We start from the raw sequence: 21295 nt of genomic DNA, 5'->3' as shown, positions 1-21295 counted from the left end.
AGAGCTACGGACACTTATGATACTCGATGTAAGTGGGTCTGACATTAAACATTTGCCTGATACATTCAAAAATTTATGCAATCTGAGACTGTTAAATTTGACGGGATGTGATGAGCTTAAAGTAATCTCACCCGGTGTTATATCGAGTTTATCTCGACTAGAAGAATTGTACATGTGGGATAGCTTTCAAGATTGGGTGGTTGAGAAACTGGGCTCAGCAGAATCAACCAATTGGGTCTCTGAATTGGAGGACGGGGATGCCGAACCAGAACAAGTCGACATGTGGAAGAGACTCAACAGGTTGGCGGTTGAGAAACCAGCCTCAACAGAAACAACAACTGATCGGGTGTCTCAACTGGAGGATGACAAAAGCAGCGAACCAGAGGAAGTCAACGACCTTGGATGTCTGTTCCGAGGCTTTGTTTATAAAGTTCATGCTGTAGAAGGGAACTACGACCAGGTCACAAGGTGGGCTAACTCTATGGACTGGAGAGTTGGGTTACTTTCAGAGCTGCTTTCCTTGTCCCGTTTGACTACTTTGGAAGTGGTTTTACCACCTCTTGAGATTCTGCGGACCAGTAAGCTCTTTCATAATCTTGACAGATTTAAGATCTCTATAGGATGGAGGGGTGATGCTTTTTTGTTTGACTTGGACAGTATTCACTTGAGTGTTCAGGATCTAGATCTTGCGGGTACTGGAATCAGCTTGTTGTTAAAGAAAACCCAGAAACTTGAGTTAAAGATGAAGAAATTGACAGATCCTCTCAATGTGTTGAATGTAAACTGTTATGCAAGCTTGAAGTCACTTACCCTTGAAGACTGTGATTCTCTAGAATATCTGATTGACACGACACTTGAGAAACATACTCCACGAAGTGTCTTCCCTGTCTTGGATTATTTGACAATCACCGGAGCAAAGAGGCTAAAAGAGATTTTTCATGGTGAACTGCCACCAGGCTCGCTTCAGAAACTAAAAGGGTTATGGTTAAATCATCTTCCTGAATTGACGACCATTTGGACTATTGAAAGTCAATCTAGATGGATGGGAGATCTACTGGCAGTTCTCGAGTCCATAAAAATAAAGGATTGCCAGTCCGTAGAAGCAATTTTTGGCTTGGAAGGATCGGAACATCATGTCAAAGAGATCAACTTCCTCAGTTTGACAGAGTTGGAACTTGTACGTCTACCATGCTTCACCAGGATCAGCAAAAGTACCTGTAAAGGGCTGAATAGGCAACTGGAAGTCAGCAGTGTCTACCCGGATAGTTTGACTGATGAGCAGTCACTTTTCTCCGACCCCAAGGTATCTGTTCCTTTTCTGAAATAGTTTTCTTTTTACATGCTCACTGTCACATCTCATGTTTAGAAGTAAATTTTCATCTTTCACTTTTTCAAATTACCGGCCAATTGTGATTTGACTATCTGTTGCTAAGGTCATGTCATCCTTCTTTTTTTCGGTTATGTCATTCCTTTTTTTCTTTTTTTTTTCTGTACTTCATATGAAGATGGAGATTTGAATGGTGAACAACATGTATAAATCCAATGTCTACAGTATTTTGCCTTATTTCTAAGTCGCAGTTTAGATTTTAGATTTTTCTTTTCAATTTGAGTCTCAGAATAATAAGAAATTCTCTTCCGTTCTAGTTTTAGAGATTTTTTTACACCGTAACCGAAGACTTTCTCATTGTTCTTTACATATTTATAATTTTAGATGATAGTACCTACGCTTTTTTGTCATTTTCGGTTCAAAAAATTGTTTGCGGACTAAGCTACCATAACATTTTCGGATCTCAAAGATACAATTTTGTTTTTTCGTTTTCTATTTCAAAATTTATTTATGAAAATAATTCTTAAAAACGTTACCAGATAGCTAAAATTCCCATTAACCCTAAAGACTATAAAAGTATGTTTTCAACCTACCCAACCAATCAAACATTCTCTATTTTTTTATTGATTATTTATTTTTGAACCATTTACCCTCACTCTTTAAATAGGGATGGCAAAAGTCCGGTTTCTAGTCGTCAAAATCCTTTCACTGGTCGCCTGAATCCGGTCACCGGCCCTCTATTGACACTTATTGCCGAATAGACCCCTCTATTGTTCAATGGACCATCTCTTTCCCAACAGACCCCGTATTGCCCCCCAAATCCCCAATTGACCTTAGCGTAGAATAGTACTTTGACCCGAATAACCAATCAAAGTACTTGTATAGGGCTGGATGGTCACTTTCTTTTTACTTTGTTACATCTTTGCAAGTAAGTTTCCATCTTTTACGTTTTAAATTACTAATTACGATTTGATTATCTATAACTAAGGTTATATCTTCCGTTTTTTCTTTTTTCTAACTTTGGATGAAGAAAGTGATTTGAATGAACATATATAATGGATTAATTGAATTCTTAAAGTAGTTCAAATGATAGTGGTTGTGTCATTTTAGTGATTTACCTTCTTCTTTTTTTCTAAATAAGAGAGCAAAATCTATTAAAACTAGAAACACTATGGGAAACCAATATTTACAGCATGCATTACCTTATTTCTAAGTTGGAGTTTGGTTTTCCATTTTCCTTTTCAGTTTAATCTCAAAATAATTGAGTAAATTGAGGATCTTTGGACAAGGTTACTGTGTATTGTTTTTAAAATAAAAAATTTCTTAAATATATGTATTTGTTGTTAGTTTGTTACTGTAAACCATTGTACAAGTAAAATTGGGAGACAGTACTATTACTACTATATTATTATTAACTGATCTCAATGTATCTGCAGGTTGTCTTTCCAGTCTTGACAACCCTATCCATTGAACGCTTGGGCGAGTTGAAAAAGATATGGAATGGCCAACTTTCACCCACCTCCTTCTCTAAATTAAAAATTCTCATTGTCAAGCAATGTGACAAACTACTGCATTTGGTACCGACACAAATGCAAAATAGATTGCAGACATTGGAGTACATATGGGTAAATGAATGTTCTTTACTGGAAGGGATTTTTGAAGTGACAAGATTGACCGTCAAAGAAAGGATTGCTTCAGTTTCTCGGTCAGACAAATTACCTTCAAATATTTCCGAACCTGATCAAGGAATGCAAATAAATGATATCATGGGTTGCAAACAATCTTGCCAAGGCTTTCAGAATTTAACCGATGTATATATTAGGTCTTGTGGTAGTTTGAGATACCTGCTCTCTCCTTCGATTGCTAGAGGTCTTGTCAAGCTCCAAAACCTAGATATAGAGAATTGCCAGAAAATGGAAGCAATAATCGCAGCAGATGAGGGTGAAGAAACAGAGAATGAAAGCATGCTCCCTCGGCTAGATAGTTTGGATCTTAAGAATCTACCAAATCTTGGAAGCTTTTCGCAAGGCAGATATACTTTTGATTGGCCACTAGTGAGACGGATCTATATTATCAAGTGCAACAAAATGAACAAATTTTGTTTAGGATCCCTCCGCATGTCAAGGGCAGTACACATAACTGTCTGTAATTCTGGTGAGAGTCTAGAGCGTGAGCTCAAGGATTGCAGGAAAAAAGGCTGACCAGGTATGCAATTTCAATTCGACTGCTGTAGAGTGCAATCATATGTGTTTTGACTTGGCATCAGAATAAATGTGTAATCTGTGCAAATATGTTTCAATGTGGATCGAATTTTGAAGATTAATTTGGGCATGGTGAATATCTGCTTGTGCAGAGTAGCTTGGTATCATGTTGCTTATGTCTACCGCTTTTTCCCCTCGAGCCGACTTCAACCTGAGGAGCGGTGGCGACATAGTTCTATCTAGTTATGTGATAAATAGAAAAGAAAAAAAAATGTAGTTGGTTTACTTTGTAGTTTGAATCCTTGTATCTCAGAGTTTCTGTTATAATTTGGAATGTGGTCAGAATTGGGAAGCTGCTTGAAGACCTTGATGCTTTAGCTGGTACCATTTCTGTCAAGGTAACACTTTTCAGTCTTTCTGTGTTTTGTTGGAGTCTTATCTCTGTGTTTGGATATATGGGTTTTGCTTCAAATGTGGTAACTTGAACTGGAATGTGATCGGTTGTGGATTCATATCATATCAAATGTGTTTTTCTCCGATGCCATTATACCAGTGCATTTATCGAAAATTGGCGATAGTTAGGCTGAACTGCACTTTGAATCAATAAGCCTGAGCTTTCGAACATTCAACAATTGTAGCCTTGGAGAGAATAAATGAGGAATGTGTCTTGTTTGCTGGCTTGTGCGGCTGTGTTCAGTTTTCTTGCTGAGTCTTAAAGTAGTAAGATGGCCGTACGCAATATCCAAAGAAGCAAGAGTTATGCTAACAGACAGTTGCTCCAGTTTATAATCTACTTCAATGACAGAGCACTAAATATGCACCGGTGTTCTCTACCACACAATATTCACTAAATGGAGCTATCCAAGCTATGTGCCATGTTGATACGTATCCTCCATTTCAAATTGAGTCCAGTCAAATCAACTTAAATGTGCTTAGCTATAATTTGCACATAGTATAAGCCTCTAAGGCAACCAAAACAACAGTCTCATCTACTAAAGAGACTTGAGAATGATGAGATGAGTTTCTAGCTTACTATTTGCATGTGCCTTTTGTGTGGTAATCACCTTGAGTTTATGAAATGTTTTTGCTCATGGATTAGCACTGCTATGCTGTTGATACCACAACAAGGCCACTCTTACTAGTCACTGCATCTGTTGACAAAATTGTCCTGAAAAAGCCAATTAGTGTTGACATTGACCTGAAAATTGTTGGTGCTATTGATCATCTTTCAAGTTGATAGAACTTTTTTCCCCAGCATCATCCTCTAAAAAGTGTATGTGATAAAGTAGTATGAGGTTCACATCCAAAATCAATTGGTAATGGGTGAAGAGGCCCAAACTCTTATTAACCCACATGCAATGTCTCATATTTCCGATGTGGGATCTAAAAACAAAACGAAATTAACTGATTGTGGGAACAATAGCCTTGTTACACGAGGAGCGTAGTTGTGGATTGTCAGAACCATAGAACGTTCCATTTTCCATATCAATAACTTACATCAACATAACTGAAATTCAGAAATGAGTCATAGTCTGTAAACTTCATTGATATATAATTTTGATTTTTGGTTTTCACTATCTTTTTAAGTTTATGGTCGTTAGTCTTTAAAAATTGAACATTTTGTTTCCCTAACATGTGAAATGAACTTGGTGGAGTTCAATAAAACCTTCAACTTAGGGACAAGCGTGGCTCGTATATCATTATTATACCGATGCTGTCTCAACTTAACCACTTTTAAGGTGTTGAGTTTTATTCAGAAAATGTCTCGGTACAATAAAGTGTGATCCATTCACTTATAAGTTGTATTTTATATATCCCTTTTCTAATGTGAGATCTTTCCTCTCGAATAAAATAAAAAAAGGATTAAGGTATCACCTTACCCAAGTCTTTCCATTCAAACTCAATATTTTCATAACAAAATAATTTCCAGTAGAGAACTGCTCTCGGGAAATAGAATTTAAACAGAGAACTGTGATCAATCAGATCCGTATACAATATACAACAAAAAGCGGTCATAAAATGAAAGAATCAATGGTAGTAATACAAGTATGTTCAACTGGAAAAAAATTGAAGCTGGCAGCTGCTACTGTTTTCCGGTAGTCTTATGGTACTTGTCCTTGATCCAGTGAAAACCAACATGAGCTCCTGTCTTCACCTTCTTCATCCCACTCGACGCTACCGATTTCGTCTTCTCAAGCCCTTCCCCTGCCTTCTTGGTATACTTAGCCTTTGTACTCGTCTTGGACGGATCGTAGTTAGCCGGATACGGGTCAGGGCCCTCGTCCCATTGATCCGCCCACGAAGTCACCTCGTATGAGTTACTTGCTGCCATTGATGAATCAAACGAAACGAAGATGATCGAAATGGATCGAGTTCTCTTGGAGGTCGATGAAGTTGTGTGTTTACAGGTGAGGAAAGCTTTTGATGTTAGGAGATGTGGAACTCTGCGTCTATATATAATGTGATATAGCCGATGAAAGCGTGGTTCTGATATTCCTTGTGTTGTAAGTATTTTCTATTTGTAAGACCACACACGTTTGTAGAATATCAGACACTATATTCTAGAATAACCTTCCGACGAAGACATAAACAGTCATATTATTCAAACCAAACGAACCTTCTTTCGACGCTGTTAATTAAGAAATGATTACTCTTGAAGCTTCTGGGAACAAAAAAAACTTGTTGCAGCTGTCACTTGTGGACTTGTGGCTTTGTGGAAGATTCCATTTTCCTTGGCCAAAAAACTAGAACATTATAAGCCTACACTGTAACTATTAACGTAATACATGATGTGTATGTCTAACCAAATATGTAATATGCACGCGTTGAATATCCAAAGTTGAGTTTGACTTTAGTTTCTTTGCAGCTAGGAGCTTGCTAATTGCTTGTTAAAGCCATGACCAAGCATATTAGTATAGCCTGGTGTGGTTGTTTTCATACTCTTTTATCCATTGGTTTGAATTTAGATACCCATGTTTGACATTACGTCTTATATTTAGCAGTTTGATTCTGTTTCTTCATACTTGTTTTCATATAGTGATGATGTATATATGATCACACAGTAGTGTTCACATGGTCAGTAATTGACAAAGAGATTCATGATCAGTTACTGTTAGATTTACATCTAAGTGTTGAAAACAAAACAACTTAACTTAAAAATAATTCTCTCCACCATTGGATATAAATCTAACAGTGACCGACCATAAATCTCTTGATCAATTATTGATCTGGTAAACACTACTCTATGATCACATAATTTGTTCCTTATTCAACTGAGTTGTTGGGCTGCTCGACTGCTGGGCCTTATCGTCCAAATCCAATGGGTGAGAGCTCCATTATAGTTTTTTTTTTTTCGTCGAAGTATCAATTTTTTTTTGTTTGAGAGCTACGTACATGGTAGTTGGTAGCTCTTATTTGGTATCAAATGCCAACTAACATTAAACAAGTAGCATCTCCCCAACACTAATAAGAAAGGTTCACATTGTCCTACCAGTTATCCCACATGTGACATGTCATGTGTTATTGTTTGTCTTAAATCTTAGTTCTTATACCAAAAGTCAGATTCAAGATCGTATTCTCTTATGTCTAGACCAACCAATTCTGTTCATCGTTACAATTTGGTTAACAAGAAGGGGCGGCCGCAAGGCAGATAAGGTTTCAATCTCTCTTCCAGGTGGACTACATCCATTGGCTAATTCCCACACGCAAAGATTTCAAACCCCAACTTTGACCGCACATTTCACATACCTCGCAGTCCTCGCTCTTATATATTGTCACTTAGAACCAAAGTTACCTCGTTCTTTATTTGACAAAACAAAACAACCTGCAAATATATCAACTCCATCATGACATCAACTATAATGGTGAAGCCCTATAACAAAAAAAAAAAAAAACTATAATGGTGAAGCAGTCATACCTACAAATCTGTGTGTAACAATTCAATAACATATTATAACCAGATGCATTAAGCGAAGACTAAAATTGTTTGCTAATGTAATTGAACTGTAAATTTCATCTTGCTCTAAAAATATAATCTAGAAAGTGTAGAAAAGTAGAAAGAAACTTCCATCCGATGTAGAAAGAAAAACAAAGTTCAGCACGCATTATCAATTCAATAATGGCATTGACATGGACTTCCATGGCGACTAAATCAAACTCCATGCCGGCTCCTGACTTTCCTACCTGCATTACTTTCCTAATCTCCTCCAACACCTTCCTTACACCTCTTCATCTCATCTTTTCCGAATCCCGACACCTCCTTAAAATCTCACTTTCTAAATCTCCATACCAAGCAAAAGAACCCGCCAAAATTCAACCATGAAGTTCTCCTTTCACCTCTTCACCATCGCCATCTGCCTCACACTTTCACACGCCTCCGCTCGCTTCTTCCCTAACATAACCAACATACCACCGTGGCTCCTCCCTAACGTCACCGTCAATACCACACCCACCACCGCTTGGGACGCCTTTCAGAAGTTCGGTAACTGCCGCCCGGGTGAGAAAGTCGACGGTTTGGCCAAGCTAAAGAAGTACTTCAACTACTTCGGCTACATTCCCAACCTCCCTACCAACTGCACAGACGAATTTGACGATGAGCTTCAGTCGGCTCTCAAGACCTACCAGAAGAACTTCAACCTCAACGTCACCGGCGAGCTCGATGACCAGACCATCAACCACCTCGTGCGTCCCCGCTGCGGCAACCCCGACATCGTCAACGGCACGACCACAATGCACTCCGGCAAGCCGGTGACGTTTAACAACTCCAAGCTCCACACGGTCGGTCACTACTCTTTCTTCCCTGGAACTCCGGTCTGGCCAACAGGCCGGCGTGACTTGACGTTCGCGTTCTTGCCGGACAACGAGCTTTCAGACGAGGCAAAATCCGTGTTCGTCGGCGCCTTTCAAAAATGGTCGACGGTCATTCCTATGACCTTCACCGAGACGACTTCGTACTACTCGGCCGACATTAAGATCGGCTTCTACGTCGGCGACCACGGCGATGGCGAGGCCTTCGACGGCGTTCTGGGGACTCTGGCGCACGCGTTCTCACCCCCGAGCGGGTTGTTCCACCTCGACGGCGACGAGAACTGGGTCATCGGAGGTGACATCAGCACGTCGACGGTGACGTCAGCCATCGACTTGGAGTCAGTAGCGGTTCATGAGATAGGGCACTTATTAGGGTTGGGGCACTCGTCGGTAGAGGAGTCGATCATGTACCCTACCATCACGTCGAAGACAAAGAAAGTTGATCTTGCAAACGACGACGTTGAGGGGATTCAGTCGCTCTACGGCGTCAACCCCAGTTACGACGGCACCACTACGTCGTCTACGCCGTCCACTCAGGCAAGGGAAACGTCGGCAGGTAGGGACCGCAGGGCTTCACGGTGGGGCGTCGGAGGAGGGCTTGTGGCCGTTGGATTAGTGCTGCTGTCGTTTTGATTCTTTTATTGGTTTGGATATATTGGAGTATGGGGTATATTAGTCAGACATTAATCATTGATATTTGTTATTGTTTTGGATTTTAGATTGTAATACATTTGACATTTCTGTATATATACACACGGACGTACACCTTCAGAAATATCTGGTTTCTTCAAGATTTTGAGGTTGTTATTTCTGGTAGAAGAAGGTTTAATTTGTTATTTACAAGACGACACAGTATACTATACAATGCAAATATTAAGAAAAAGACCTAGTCTGGAGGTTATGAAGAACTTAATATATCGAGAAATGGTCTTGAATTAACTTAATTATAAGGTGGACATGATGTTGCTTTCAATATGGGCGTTAGCCTTCAGGTTTGGTTTTACAATCTCTCTTCTTCATATTCTGCCGAGTTAACATCTGGTTTGGACTTTACTATTATCATTTACTATCTTGTTTGCCAAGTTAGAGCAGAGCACTCTTACAACGGGATCGATGGTGAAGCTCGATGGTGAATTTGTGTTTTTGTTAGAAATTACAACATCTAAGATAGACTACAGGCGTTAGTTGTAGAGATTGTGAGCTGCTAAATGTTATAAAATTCGTCTTTTTAAGTTTGGGAACTGATGTCTACTGTCCTCAAATTACTTATCTTTATGCAGAATCTGGTCTAGACCCTTGTGCAAGTCACAGAGCTAGGAAACCTCAAGGGTGCTTGATGAAATGAAGCTTCCCAATACAGTACTGAGCTGAAGTGGTTGTTTGGTTATGCCTTCGATAGCCTTATTGGTTCTAACTTCTAAGTGATTCGTCAAGCTGATGAAAGTCGATCTGTACGTTTCTCACCCATTTGCTTAACATAATCTATTCTTTGAATTATATATGATTCAGTCTGGTCTAATTGGAACCATCAAACTTTTGTGTAGACTGCTTCCAGTTCTTTAAATGTTTGGTAATCAGCAGAAGAGGTAGTGCCTTCAGCGCCTCTTCACCCACTCTTTCCATTTTTGAAGAATTACCGTACTTGCTAGTGCTTCTTTGCACTCAATAAGTCGCTTCAACAAGATATAATGCGATGCAAATCTAGTTTTTGCAACTTTCAATAACTCCAACTTTGATTGAGTTCTAAACATGGCCAAGGCATGTGAGTGGTTCAAGAAGAACTTAACAATAGCTTTTCCAATATTGTAAATATCTTCGAACCACTCAAATTCCTTTGCTAAATCTTTAAAAATAAGATTTAATGTATGCACTACGCAAGGTGGCCAAAATATGTGTTTATGTACCTGTTCAATCGCTCTCCCAGCACTACATTCACAGTTTGCTGCGTTATCAGTGACTATCTGTAGGACATTAGACGATCCCACCTCTTCAATTGCGGCAAGGAGAAAGTCAGCAATCACCTCACCGGTTTTTGGAATCCCAGAAAAATCGTGAGCATACAAAAACATAGCTCCTTTACTGTTTGCAGCAATAATGTTGATAAGTGGTTCATGCTTCACGTTAGACCATCCATCTGATACAATCGAAACCATGTATCTTTCACAGGAGCTAATTCGCTTTCCAAACTTCGTTTACACTCATCAAGCAAAGTAGTCCTTACTTTTTCATAAGATGGAGCCTTGTAACCCTTGGGTCGTCCATTACTTATAGCTGAAATCATCTCATGAGACTGGGGATTTCTTAACACATTGAATGGAATTCCATTAGCACATAATCCTCTCATCACCTTCATATCAACATCTTTTTTCTCCATAATTTTGACCATGTCACCGATAGCACTCGTAGTGGATTTTTGCGGCTGTTGCTTCAAGATTGTTGAGCTTTTCAAAGATGAAGAAACTCCTTTTTTTTTCAGCTTCCATAACCATTATGCGAAGTGCGAACCCTCTTGTACCCCTCCCGATTATTCATCAATGATTGACATCGACGAATCTCTGATTTTTTTTTTCCAGGAATACCACCAAAAAAGTGGAAGTGGATTCGAGTATATGAACTCTTAAACTCACATTTACAATGATTGCAAGACCATGTCTTTGTTCCACCCGGATTTTTTCCTTGTGCTTCGCCTACGATAACAACCTCATTTAGTAATGGCTTTGCATCAGAATTCATCGGAACTTCATGAGATCCTTGAGCTTGTTCGTGGCTGTTTCTACTCGATGATTGCACTGTGTTACTTGTATGTGTTTCTTCAAAAGAATTATTAACTTCGTGCCCACCGACATCATCTTCACAATTTTCTTCCACAACTGATCTTGATGTGTTGGTTTTCTCTTTCCAGACACCATTGCTCAGCTACTCTAAAACTTGTATAATTTAATTTTTGCTTTGTAGTTTGTACGTGCAAAGTCCAGGATTGTTTGCATAGCTCTCCACTCCGATTGTGCCATTCATTGGGTTTCAAAGATTTCGATTTGCCGGGGGTTAGGACGGAATCCGACGGATCTTGATTTTCCATGACCTCCTTGCCAATAATCGAGATCGCTCAAAGTGGCGATCCTGATCGCGAACGCTGGAACGCGGAACGCCGGTAGGTGCAGCGTTTCCGGTAACTAGTCAGCCAGCGCTTCATTTGTTGAAGGTATTGTTTTGAAAGAGCACATCATTGTTTGCAAACGGCAGAAACTCAATAAACACAGAAAATCAATCACACAAAAGAGAGAAAATGAAACACATATACATACAAGAGACGGTGCTCAGAATGAGTATGAATGGATGAGAAGGTTTCTCCTCATGTTAAAATCAGATTAACGAGATTATAATTCTCATCATCATCGCACCTTTAGGCATAGAACTAACAGATACATAGAAGAAAACAAACAGACACAGACACAACAAACATAGAACTATGAAAACAAATAGAGAGATTAGGGTGATGGAGCTGGAAGCCAGGAACTGGGTTATTGTGTCGGCGGAGAAGAATTAGCAGGCGAGCGTGTAAGGGGTATAGGGTTTCAACTGGATACTAGTATTTATAGCCAAAACATACAGAACCCCACCCATTGGGCCAAGCCCATTTTCTGCATCCATATGGACCTTATGTTTATACCACCACCCAAATAAAATACGTAAAAGGACTATTTGAAACTTTAATTTTTTTTTCTCTTTAATTTCCTCATGCTACATCCATATTAAATTCTTCCATGTCTTTCCTCTATATTTTTTTAACTAAATCAGCTCAAAGTTACTACTATGTATTGAGGTTCATATTTATGAGCAATAACAAACCGGATATATTGTTCTTGTATAAAGTTTGAGAAAAGGGTCGGCACTCATGGTAGCAAAGAAAATGTGATCCCGCAGATTGCGGACGGAAGTGGTGTGGTGGACAATGACGAGCGTGACTGGGAGTAAGAGTAGCTACTTCTTTCAAGGCTTTAATTTGAACTCAAATCTCGAATCTCCATAAATGCGTATAACTAGTTAAGATGACTTTCTTTGTGCGGTAACTACTATATTCGGAAAACTTCTACTATGTTACCGCGGCCAGAAGTATTTTTATTTTTGTTAATCAAGATTATTATCAAACATTATTCATATTGTATTAATACATAGATACCGTGATACCAACCTTCACAAATTTATAAGAATAAACGAACAAGTGCCTGAAAAAAAAAATTGTTTGTCTTCATCACACAAATGCCAAATGAATATATTAACTTGTGCAAGGTCAAAACTTATGTCATATTTTGAACCAATCATCTCATGTATTCAATCCGAATCCCATCAATTGTTGTGTTAGTGCATGATTTATTCCTCGGTAGCAATGTGACCAAAATGCTCTCATCTCTATCTGCCTCCAAATCTTCAAGCAATTCTGAAATACCAAACTTCATATTGGTCTTTTGGTCACCATCCATCTTTCCATGACGTATGTGGACAAAGGTTCCGGCAAATTCCTTGAAACCCGGTCCCATTTAGCTCTCATTGACTACATTTATATACACATCAAATTTGACATACTCATCAATTCTCACAGCAATTCCATGAACAACCAAAACCTCTTCCTCGACATCTTTCTCTACCTTTCTTTTGTTAAATTTAGACTTGCTCACCCTCACTGTAATGGAGCTGTTGAGATTCTGACCACACCAAATATGGTGAAGGAGATCAATTAACAACTTGTCAAGAATCACAACTAGAAGGGGTTTTGGGAGATTTGCCCAATCGGAGTGCCGGAGAACTCACCGGTGTCGAGAACAGTCCGACGAACCGTCGTTATTCGATTCGAACTGGAGAGGACCCCGAACGCCTGAACCAAAGTTGGGTTATGGTTGAGGAAGGAGAGAGGGCGCGAATAGTGTGGACTGTGGAGCGAGCTCGAGATGTCGCCGGACGGTGGAGGAAACTCGGCGGCAGCGTGCTAGGGTTTCGATTCTAGTTTCATTCATTCTCGTTCACGGCTGAAGGAGATGGAAAAGGGAACCGACTGAACATTGGAATAGGGTTTTTACCTTTTATACTTGAGAGCAATGGTCCATACGAGGGGAGAATGAGATCTAACGGTTACGATTAAGCTAAATCCATGGCTCCCATGCGGTCGCAAAGTTTATTAATTTTTTGCCACAACTCTATATCGCAGTACGTAAAATCTTTTTTTTTTTTTTGTCACGACAGGAAATTGCCGTCACAAATTGGTTTTAATTTAGTGACTGTTACTTTACCGTCGTAGCTCCGTCGCAAAATTTAGACCAAATGGCCACGACAAATCTATGCCGTGGCAATTTAAAGTGGTTAACTGAATTCTTTTTTATAGTGCAGCCACCAAATTATAAGGATATTCAATCATACTGAAACTTGATGTCGAGCATATGAGACAACATCAATGAAATACACAATCCATTATCACCTATATTTCCTTAGCAGATTGTAAGTAGGATTATGTTTCCATATTTGCTATGGATTCTAAGTATTCTTCTATATATAAAGGCTCCTATTCGTCAGTAAAATACACGTACAACTCGTTACCAAAACATAGGAACCCGCCAAAATTCAACCATGAAGTTTGTCTTTCACCTCTTCACTATCGCCATTTGCCTGCTCACACTTCCACATTGCTCCTCCGCTCGCATGACTCGCTTCTTCCCCAACATAACCAATAATCCACCGTCGCTCCTCCCCAATGTCACCGTTTTCGACGCCTTCCGAAATTTCAGGAACTGCCGCCCCGGCGAGAAGGTCGACGGCTTGGCCAAGCTCTAGAAGTACTTCAACAACTTCGGCTACATTTCCAACCTTCCAACAAACTTCACAGACGATTTTGACGATGAGCTCGAGTCGGCTGTCAAAACCTACCAGAACAACTTCAACCTCAACGTCACCGGCGAGCTTGACGACCAGACCATCAACCTCCTAGCGCGTCCTCGCTGTGGCAACCCGGACATAGTATACGGCAGGACCACAATGAACTCCGGCAAGCCGTTTAACGGCTCCGAGCTCCACACGGTCGGTCACTACTCTTTCCTCCCCTCGGTCTGGCCGAAGCGTGACTTGACGTTCGCGTTCTTGCCGGAAAACGAGCTTTCCGACCAGGTCAAGGCAGTGTTCGTTAGCGCCTTCCGGAAGTGGTCGACTGTGATTCCCATGAACTTCACCGAGGCAACGTCGTACTACTCGGCGGACATCAAGATCGGATTCTACGACGGCGACGACGATCAGGCGTTCGACGGCGTTGGAGGGATTGTGTCTCACTCGGACCCTCCCCCGAGCGGGTTGTTGCACAGTACTGGGTGATCGGAAGTGACATGACCACGTCGACGATGAGCTTAGCCGTCGACCTGGAAACGACAGCGATTCACGAGATAGGTCACGTGTTAGGGTTGGGGCACTCATCACTTGAGGAGTCGGTCATGTACCCTCATTACAGGCCGAACACGAAGAAAGTTGATCTTGCAAACGACGACGTTGAGGGGATTCAGTCGCTCTATGGCGTCAACCGCAGTTACGACGGCACCACTACGTCGTCTACGCCGTCCACTCAGGCAAGGGAATCGCGGTGGGTAATCGAAGTGGTTCTTGCCGTTGGATTAGTGCTTCTGTTGTTTTAATTGAAATCCCACAACAACTAGGAAATTTTGATACTATTAGGACATCTCGATCATGATGAACAAACTTCCTGCCTTGCAAATCAAGTCCAAATCTTTTAGTAGATTCAGTATACTAGCCTTTCTTCCTAAGATCAGTTCTTTGCAAATCCTTATGTTTAATATATAGTTACGTTATAAGTTATAACACCTAGCTTGTGTCTGATGTAATATGATTAGCAATACAATGGATAATCCTGTGTTCTCTCTGTTATCCAATTCATATGTTTATCTGTTTAGTTTCAGTGTGAAAGTAGTTAAACAAATTTCAGAGTTATAAGAGAAACAAACCGGCTGCCATCCATGTAAAGATGTTCATACCGAAACTAAATAACACTTACAAAAGATTGATTATTCTTCCTAAATATGGCGTGCAGTTTCTTTTTGTTTGCAAAAGACAATCATGTATGAATAAACGAAGTTAAGACCTCTAATACGGAAAAGTTAATAAAACTGTAGAAGGAAGCCCTTGCTAAAATGTCAGTGACAATGACAGTGATGTTACTCTGATAAACAATATTCTCAGAATGTTTGTCAAATCCCTTGCTTCATTGGACCCATGCAGACCAAATTATCCAACCCTTTAAACAAGTCAAAGAATAACTAGCTAGCTACATTCCAAATACTTGACACATTCCACCTAAAACTTTTAACTAAATTTCAAAACCCCCTTCCCTGTAAAAGTTAAGAGTGGGTGAATTAGAATCAATGGGTCAATTTCACATTAGGATACATCAGGTAAATGTCTCAACTTATTCAGCTAGTTACATCCATAAATATCAATTTTTCTACCAGCTCCAGGCCCCCAGCTGTATCAGCACCATGATCATGAAGATGCAAGTAGCTAGGAAGCTGTATGAAATCTTATCTTACCCAGAACTTTGGCCCCGCAATCGACACCAGCATCTTTAAGCCAACGCAAAAGCCATTGGGAAAAGGCTGAGGGACTTCACCAACTTGTCACTCCACTAGCCGCTTTGATGGAACAATCTGGCTTTCTCTTGGCATACAAATAATGAAAAGACAGAATGTTCGAGTCACCTAGCCTCTTTCCTCAACCTCAAGTCTTCATTTCTAGGCACACACGGTTTCTCACTTTCTCATCCTCCGCCCATATATATATATAGTCGCTCTCTTTGATTATATAATTGTACTTATTGTACTGCTTTGCATTTCCATAGACATTATCTTAATGGGACTTGTTCCATGTCCTTTGCCCTGCCGCTTACACAGTACAGATTCCGAGTCCAACTCTAGTTACCACCTCCACTCCGATCCTTCATCCTCCTCCTCAATATCTTCCCAGCCAAGCCTTGCCTCTCTTCCTTCAACCTCCTCAATATCTTCCCAACTAAGCCTTGCATCTGTCCCGTCACTATCACAACATGTACTACAACAAACCCCAACAACCCAACTCAACTGCATAGCAATCCTGAAATCCGACTCCTCCTCTGTCTGTTCCCTATTCATCTCCGGAGAGTTCCTCTACACCGGCTCATCCGACGGCGAGATACGATCATGGAGCTGCAGAGACATCTCCTCAAACACTTCCAAGCTGCTAGCCACAACCAACTCCACAGTCAAGTCTCTAGTGATTGTGGGCGACAAAATCTTCAGCGCTCACCAAGACCACAAAATACGAGTTTGGAAATTCGATACAGCCAACCCAAATGACCACAAATCCAAATGCAAATGCATGGCGACCCTGCCGACACTGAAAGACCGTCTCCCACGACTGTTCTCCCCCAAAAGCTACGTCGAAGTCCGGCGGCACAAGAAGTTAACGTGGGTGCATCATGTGGACGCAATATCAGCTCTGGCTGTATCGAAGGACGAGTCTCTTGTCTACTCCGCTTCATGGGACCGCACGTTCAAAATCTGGCGAACCTCCGACTTCAAGTGCTTGGAGTCTGTGAGCAATGCGCATGAAGATGCCATAAACGCAATAGTGGTGAGCAATGACGGATTTGTATACACCGGCTCGGCGGATAAGAAGATCAAGGTGTGGAAGAAGCTCACCGGAGAGAAGTATCACACACTTGTTGAGACACTAGAGAAGCACAAGTCGGCGGTGAACGCCTTGGTTTTTAGCTCCGACGGGGGAGTGTTGTACTCCGGCGCGTGTGATCGGTCGGTTCTGGTCTGGGAAAGAGAGAGTGGTGGTGGTGGGATGGTTGTGATCGGGGCGCTTAGAGGTCATACTAAAGCAATATTGTGTTTGGCGGTGGTGGGGGATTTGGTGTGCAGCGGTTCGGCGGATTGTAGTGTTAGGATTTGGAGGAGAGGGGTTGGTGATGATCGGAGTTACTCGTGTTTGGGAGTGTTGGAAGGTCATAGGCGACCGGTGAAGTGTTTAACGGCGGCGGTGGGTTTTGACGGTGATGATAAAAGTGGTTGTGTTGATTCTTTTGTTGTTTATAGTGGTAGTTTGGACTGTGACACGAAGGTGTGGCAGATACAGGTCCCTTATTTGGTTAATTCGAGTTAAATAATTTTAGTAAGATACTTCTGTTTTTTTTCCGACAAGGTGTTAGATACTTATGTTGATCCGCAATTTGTAGACATATGATGATGCATGCATGTGGGTTTGACTGCTATACACATGTGTATGATATATATCAAGCCGTGTGTATGATATATATCAAGTCGTGAACTGTCTGATCGTTTAGTAATTCAAAATTTAAGATGATCGGACGGCTCACGACGTGATATATGTCATACACATATGTATAGTAGAAAAATCCCATGTACATGAAAATAGTCTTAAACCTTGACACAATTAAGTACTGTTGTTTCTCACATGATTTCCACTATTTGCATACCAACAACACAAGAATAACAACGAAAGTACGAACTAAAGAAAACCCTAGTAGAGCGGTCGGGGACGGCTATGTGCTATAGCCTATACGGCGATCAACGGCGGAAACCAAACCTGTCTTGGTGAAGCAAACCTGTCTTTCAGCTGGAAAATTGATATTTATGAGTGTATTTTTGAAGTTCATTGCCCGTATATGATGGATTCGACAATGGGGATATTGGATCGAGTCGGATCTGGCCCGACCTTGCTTGGGCCAAGACTGTGGGTGGGTTGGGCTTAGATAATCATTCATCTTTCCGAGTTTCCAGAAAGCGGACAAAATAAAGTAATTTAACGACTGCTTTGACATTCTATCTTCTTTACTTTACGTTAGGGCTTCGATCAGCTATCTCTCTCTCACACACCACACAGAACACCAAACTACAGAGACCCATCAACTTACTTTCTAACCTTTAACCCAACATTTTTACTGTACCCCAAATTCATCTGTTTGTCCGAAAATGAGACTTTGAGACCCACCTCAATAACCATCAAGAAAAATTACATGAGAAGCGAAAAGGGCATGAAATCATTGTTTAACACGAATGACTGTTTGCAGGCTAAGGGTAAATAAACAAGGCAAGAACTGTGTTGGACTAAATTGGTGTGTGAACCAAAATGTGGGTCTGTTTGTAGTTTGTACTTTGTACTGATGTACTCTGTGGCTCCTCCGAATTCATGAAAAGAGATACATTTGATTCCAAAGATGAAGTCTTTTCGGGTTGCCCCAGAAAATGGAATCATAATCATTACCAGGCCAAAGTAAATGACTTGACATGATGATCACCCTCTTCTACCTTCGATATAACCATTTTAAAATGAGCAAAGTTACCGCCCGGGGCTACCTGAATTGACTGATTAAGATGAAAAGTTACTGCTGGTTTACTGAAGTGGGTCTTTGCTTTTTGCTGATCAGAAGCACTACGAGCTAGCTAGCTCGGCGGTGAAATCAGTTATCTGCCTTTTGAATCAGGAAGATAGTGAAAGCCGAGCGAAAGTGGAAAAGATTATATAAAGTTCATGTAAAAGTGGAGACCTTAATCCAGCATTTTATCTCAGGGTCAAACATATATAGTTTAGTTTGATATGTATAAAGCTCAAAACGGTGAAACTCATCACTGTGAGCTTTGATCTGCTCGACAAAGAATATACAATATGAATTACAAGACAGAGTTAATTTGTCATTGCGTGCATCAATTTCTTCGGACATCATAATTAACCATGCTTTGCCTCCTTGATAAGACAGAGTAACTTATCTTCCTAATTAAGTTCCTAAGCATCATCATTTTGCAGTTTTAAGTGTTCTGCAACCTTCATCAACATGTCATCATTGGCTTGGCCCCCTAACACATTATCTGATTGATTATATTCTAGGTACATGCAAGGATTTGATCAATTAATTTGTAATTGGCCTCTCCTATTTTTCCTTACTAACCTCATTCCCCTAAAAAAAAGTTCTCGAGTTTAATATCAGAACGTTTTTTGAATTCAAAGGGGCTGCTGTTAGCTATGGGGTAAATGGTTACAGTCAAATCAGAGCATCCATTATATGATCTGGAGCTTGATTATCCAAAAAAAATAAGTTCCTGAGTTTTTTTTTTTTTTTTAACTCAGAAATAAGTTCCTAAGTTCCTGAGTTTAGAACGATGAATTTAGAGTCTGTGGAATAATTTGTGCAAACTTGATTGCCTCGGTTTCAATTTCAAGGTACTTCTTCGAGAAGAAAGAAATTATTTAATTTCTGAATTGAAAAAGCCACTTAATCGTACGTAATTAAAGGATAATTTATACATGCATTTTCCTTCTTTGTTTCCTGGAGAAGAAAAAGAAATTGACTTCGGCAGGTTAGGTTAATTTGGAGTTTAGGACTTTCTGGGAAGAGAGAGAGAGAGAGATAAAAGAGAGAAAGACAATATGATGATGGCAGCTTTATCATGATAATTATAGATCTCCATGTGGTACCTAGCTCCAAGTAAAATTCGACCGTAGCCATCAAATTTTAGCACCTATTGCGAATTTTAGTTTCACTTTCTTCAACGCAAAAAACACAAAACGCAGCTGCACCTTCATCATCATGTCGTCTAATTCTCTCCTCTTCACCTCATCATTATCCTCTCACTCTCCTCATCACCACCACTACTCCTCCTCTTCCTCCTTCTGCTTTTATCACCCACCATGTACTGCACCAAAATCGCTGCTACTCTCGAAGATCATCAAAACAAGAAGAAAGCGAAAGAAGAGATATCGAGAAAGGTTAGAGTAATCAAGATGGGTTTCCTGGAGAAGAAGAAACCCTAGCTGCCAACCTGCCTTTCGTTATTCAGTGATCTGTATGTTCTGATAAATGAAGGCTAGCTAGCTTTGGTGCTTGTTTCTTTGTTCTGTTCGATCTCTTGGGGAATTGAAGCATCGTGGTCCGATTGTTTGCTAGATCTGATAGATCAAGCAAATCTACTAGGCAAGTTTGAGAGCTTTCGTCCATGGATATGCATGATGAACTGCTTTAGAAAATTTGCTGGCATCTTATCATAATTAGTTATTATATGTATAATTAATCTGCAAGACTTTTCAGCGTTCTAGATATGCATGTTTGGGTTTATTTCTTTGTTGATTGAATATATGTAGACATATATGTGCTTCCAGTTATGTAGAGATCCAGATCTAGCTTTCTCTCTCTTTCGGGATCAGTATGAAGTATCCATCGTCGATCTCTGTCATATATGTGTGTGTATTGGTAAATACAAGTCTCGATCTGTACAAATATGAGTATAGCAGTGGCCGGCGCATAAATATATATGTTCCATCCCTACTGAAGGTAAAACTATCTGGATTAATTCCCAGATTTTTTTATTTTTTATTTTACTCAAGAAAAGATTATGTTGAAGAACCTTAATCAGGTTGGGAAGAAGGAGCTAGCTATTTCTGGCTTCATAAGCTATACATGCATGCAAGCAGCAAGCCTGTGGGAAACTCCATTATAAGTACTTGGAGTATGACACACCCGGTGAATATGAGCTAGAACATCTGCGAGCAGATATCTATCGATCATGCACTCTGGCCGGTCTGGTCACGGTGATTCATACCCAGTTTTCATTAGGGTTTGGTCACTTGGTGTTGTTTTGGTCTTCAATTCGTACCCAGTTTTCTCTTTACTTTCTTCTGCTTTCTCCAGGCCTGTCCAAGATTAAAAGCCTATAACTAGCTCAATCCGGGCACATAATTAAGAAATGAAACAGCAGCTGGTATTGACCGGTAGTCAATTAGTGCAATGATCAAACTCGATCCATATTCCATAGCCTCTATCATTGTCTGACTGAGGACATGTTCACGAACTGCGTGTGTTTGTTCTGACAATATTTCGTACATGCAGGTATACAAAATTACAAATCTCCCTGCTTCA

At 40.3% G+C, this 21295-nt stretch overlaps 3 protein-coding genes and 1 pseudogene across 3 annotated transcripts; all 4 read left to right on the top strand.

Annotated features, from left to right (window-relative positions):
• On the top strand, positions 1 to 4030 carry LOC101296950. The gene is made up of 3 exons (XM_004297628.1): positions 1 to 1303; positions 2764 to 3532; positions 3681 to 4030. The coding sequence occupies exons 1-2, from the start codon at positions 17 to 19 to the stop codon at positions 3526 to 3528; spliced, it is 2052 nt and encodes a 683-aa protein (XP_004297676.1). The 5' UTR covers positions 1 to 16; the 3' UTR covers positions 3529 to 3532; positions 3681 to 4030.
• Positions 4031 to 7708: 3678 nt separating this feature from the next.
• On the top strand, positions 7709 to 9128 carry LOC101297530 (metalloendoproteinase 1-like). Its single transcript, XM_004297630.1, has one exon. It carries the CDS (start codon positions 7846 to 7848, stop codon positions 8965 to 8967), a length of 1122 nt encoding a protein of 373 aa, XP_004297678.1. The 5' UTR covers positions 7709 to 7845; the 3' UTR covers positions 8968 to 9128.
• A 4825-nt stretch (positions 9129 to 13953) lies between these two features.
• LOC101308963 lies at positions 13954 to 15002 on the top strand (annotated as a pseudogene).
• Positions 15003 to 16157: 1155 nt separating this feature from the next.
• LOC101296371 (outer row dynein assembly protein 16 homolog) lies at positions 16158 to 17536 on the top strand. The gene has a single exon (XM_004297626.1). It carries the CDS (start codon positions 16231 to 16233, stop codon positions 17524 to 17526), a length of 1296 nt encoding a protein of 431 aa, XP_004297674.1. The 5' UTR covers positions 16158 to 16230; the 3' UTR covers positions 17527 to 17536.
• The last annotated feature ends 3759 nt before the right edge of the window (positions 17537 to 21295 follow it).

Source organism: Fragaria vesca, linkage group LG4 (genome assembly GCF_000184155.1).
Source record: "Fragaria vesca subsp. vesca linkage group LG4, FraVesHawaii_1.0, whole genome shotgun sequence".
In the NCBI taxonomy this organism is placed as follows: domain Eukaryota; kingdom Viridiplantae; phylum Streptophyta; class Magnoliopsida; order Rosales; family Rosaceae; genus Fragaria; species Fragaria vesca.
The sequence above is the reverse complement of the archived record's forward strand: the minus strand, read 5'-3'. Positions and strand labels throughout refer to the sequence as shown.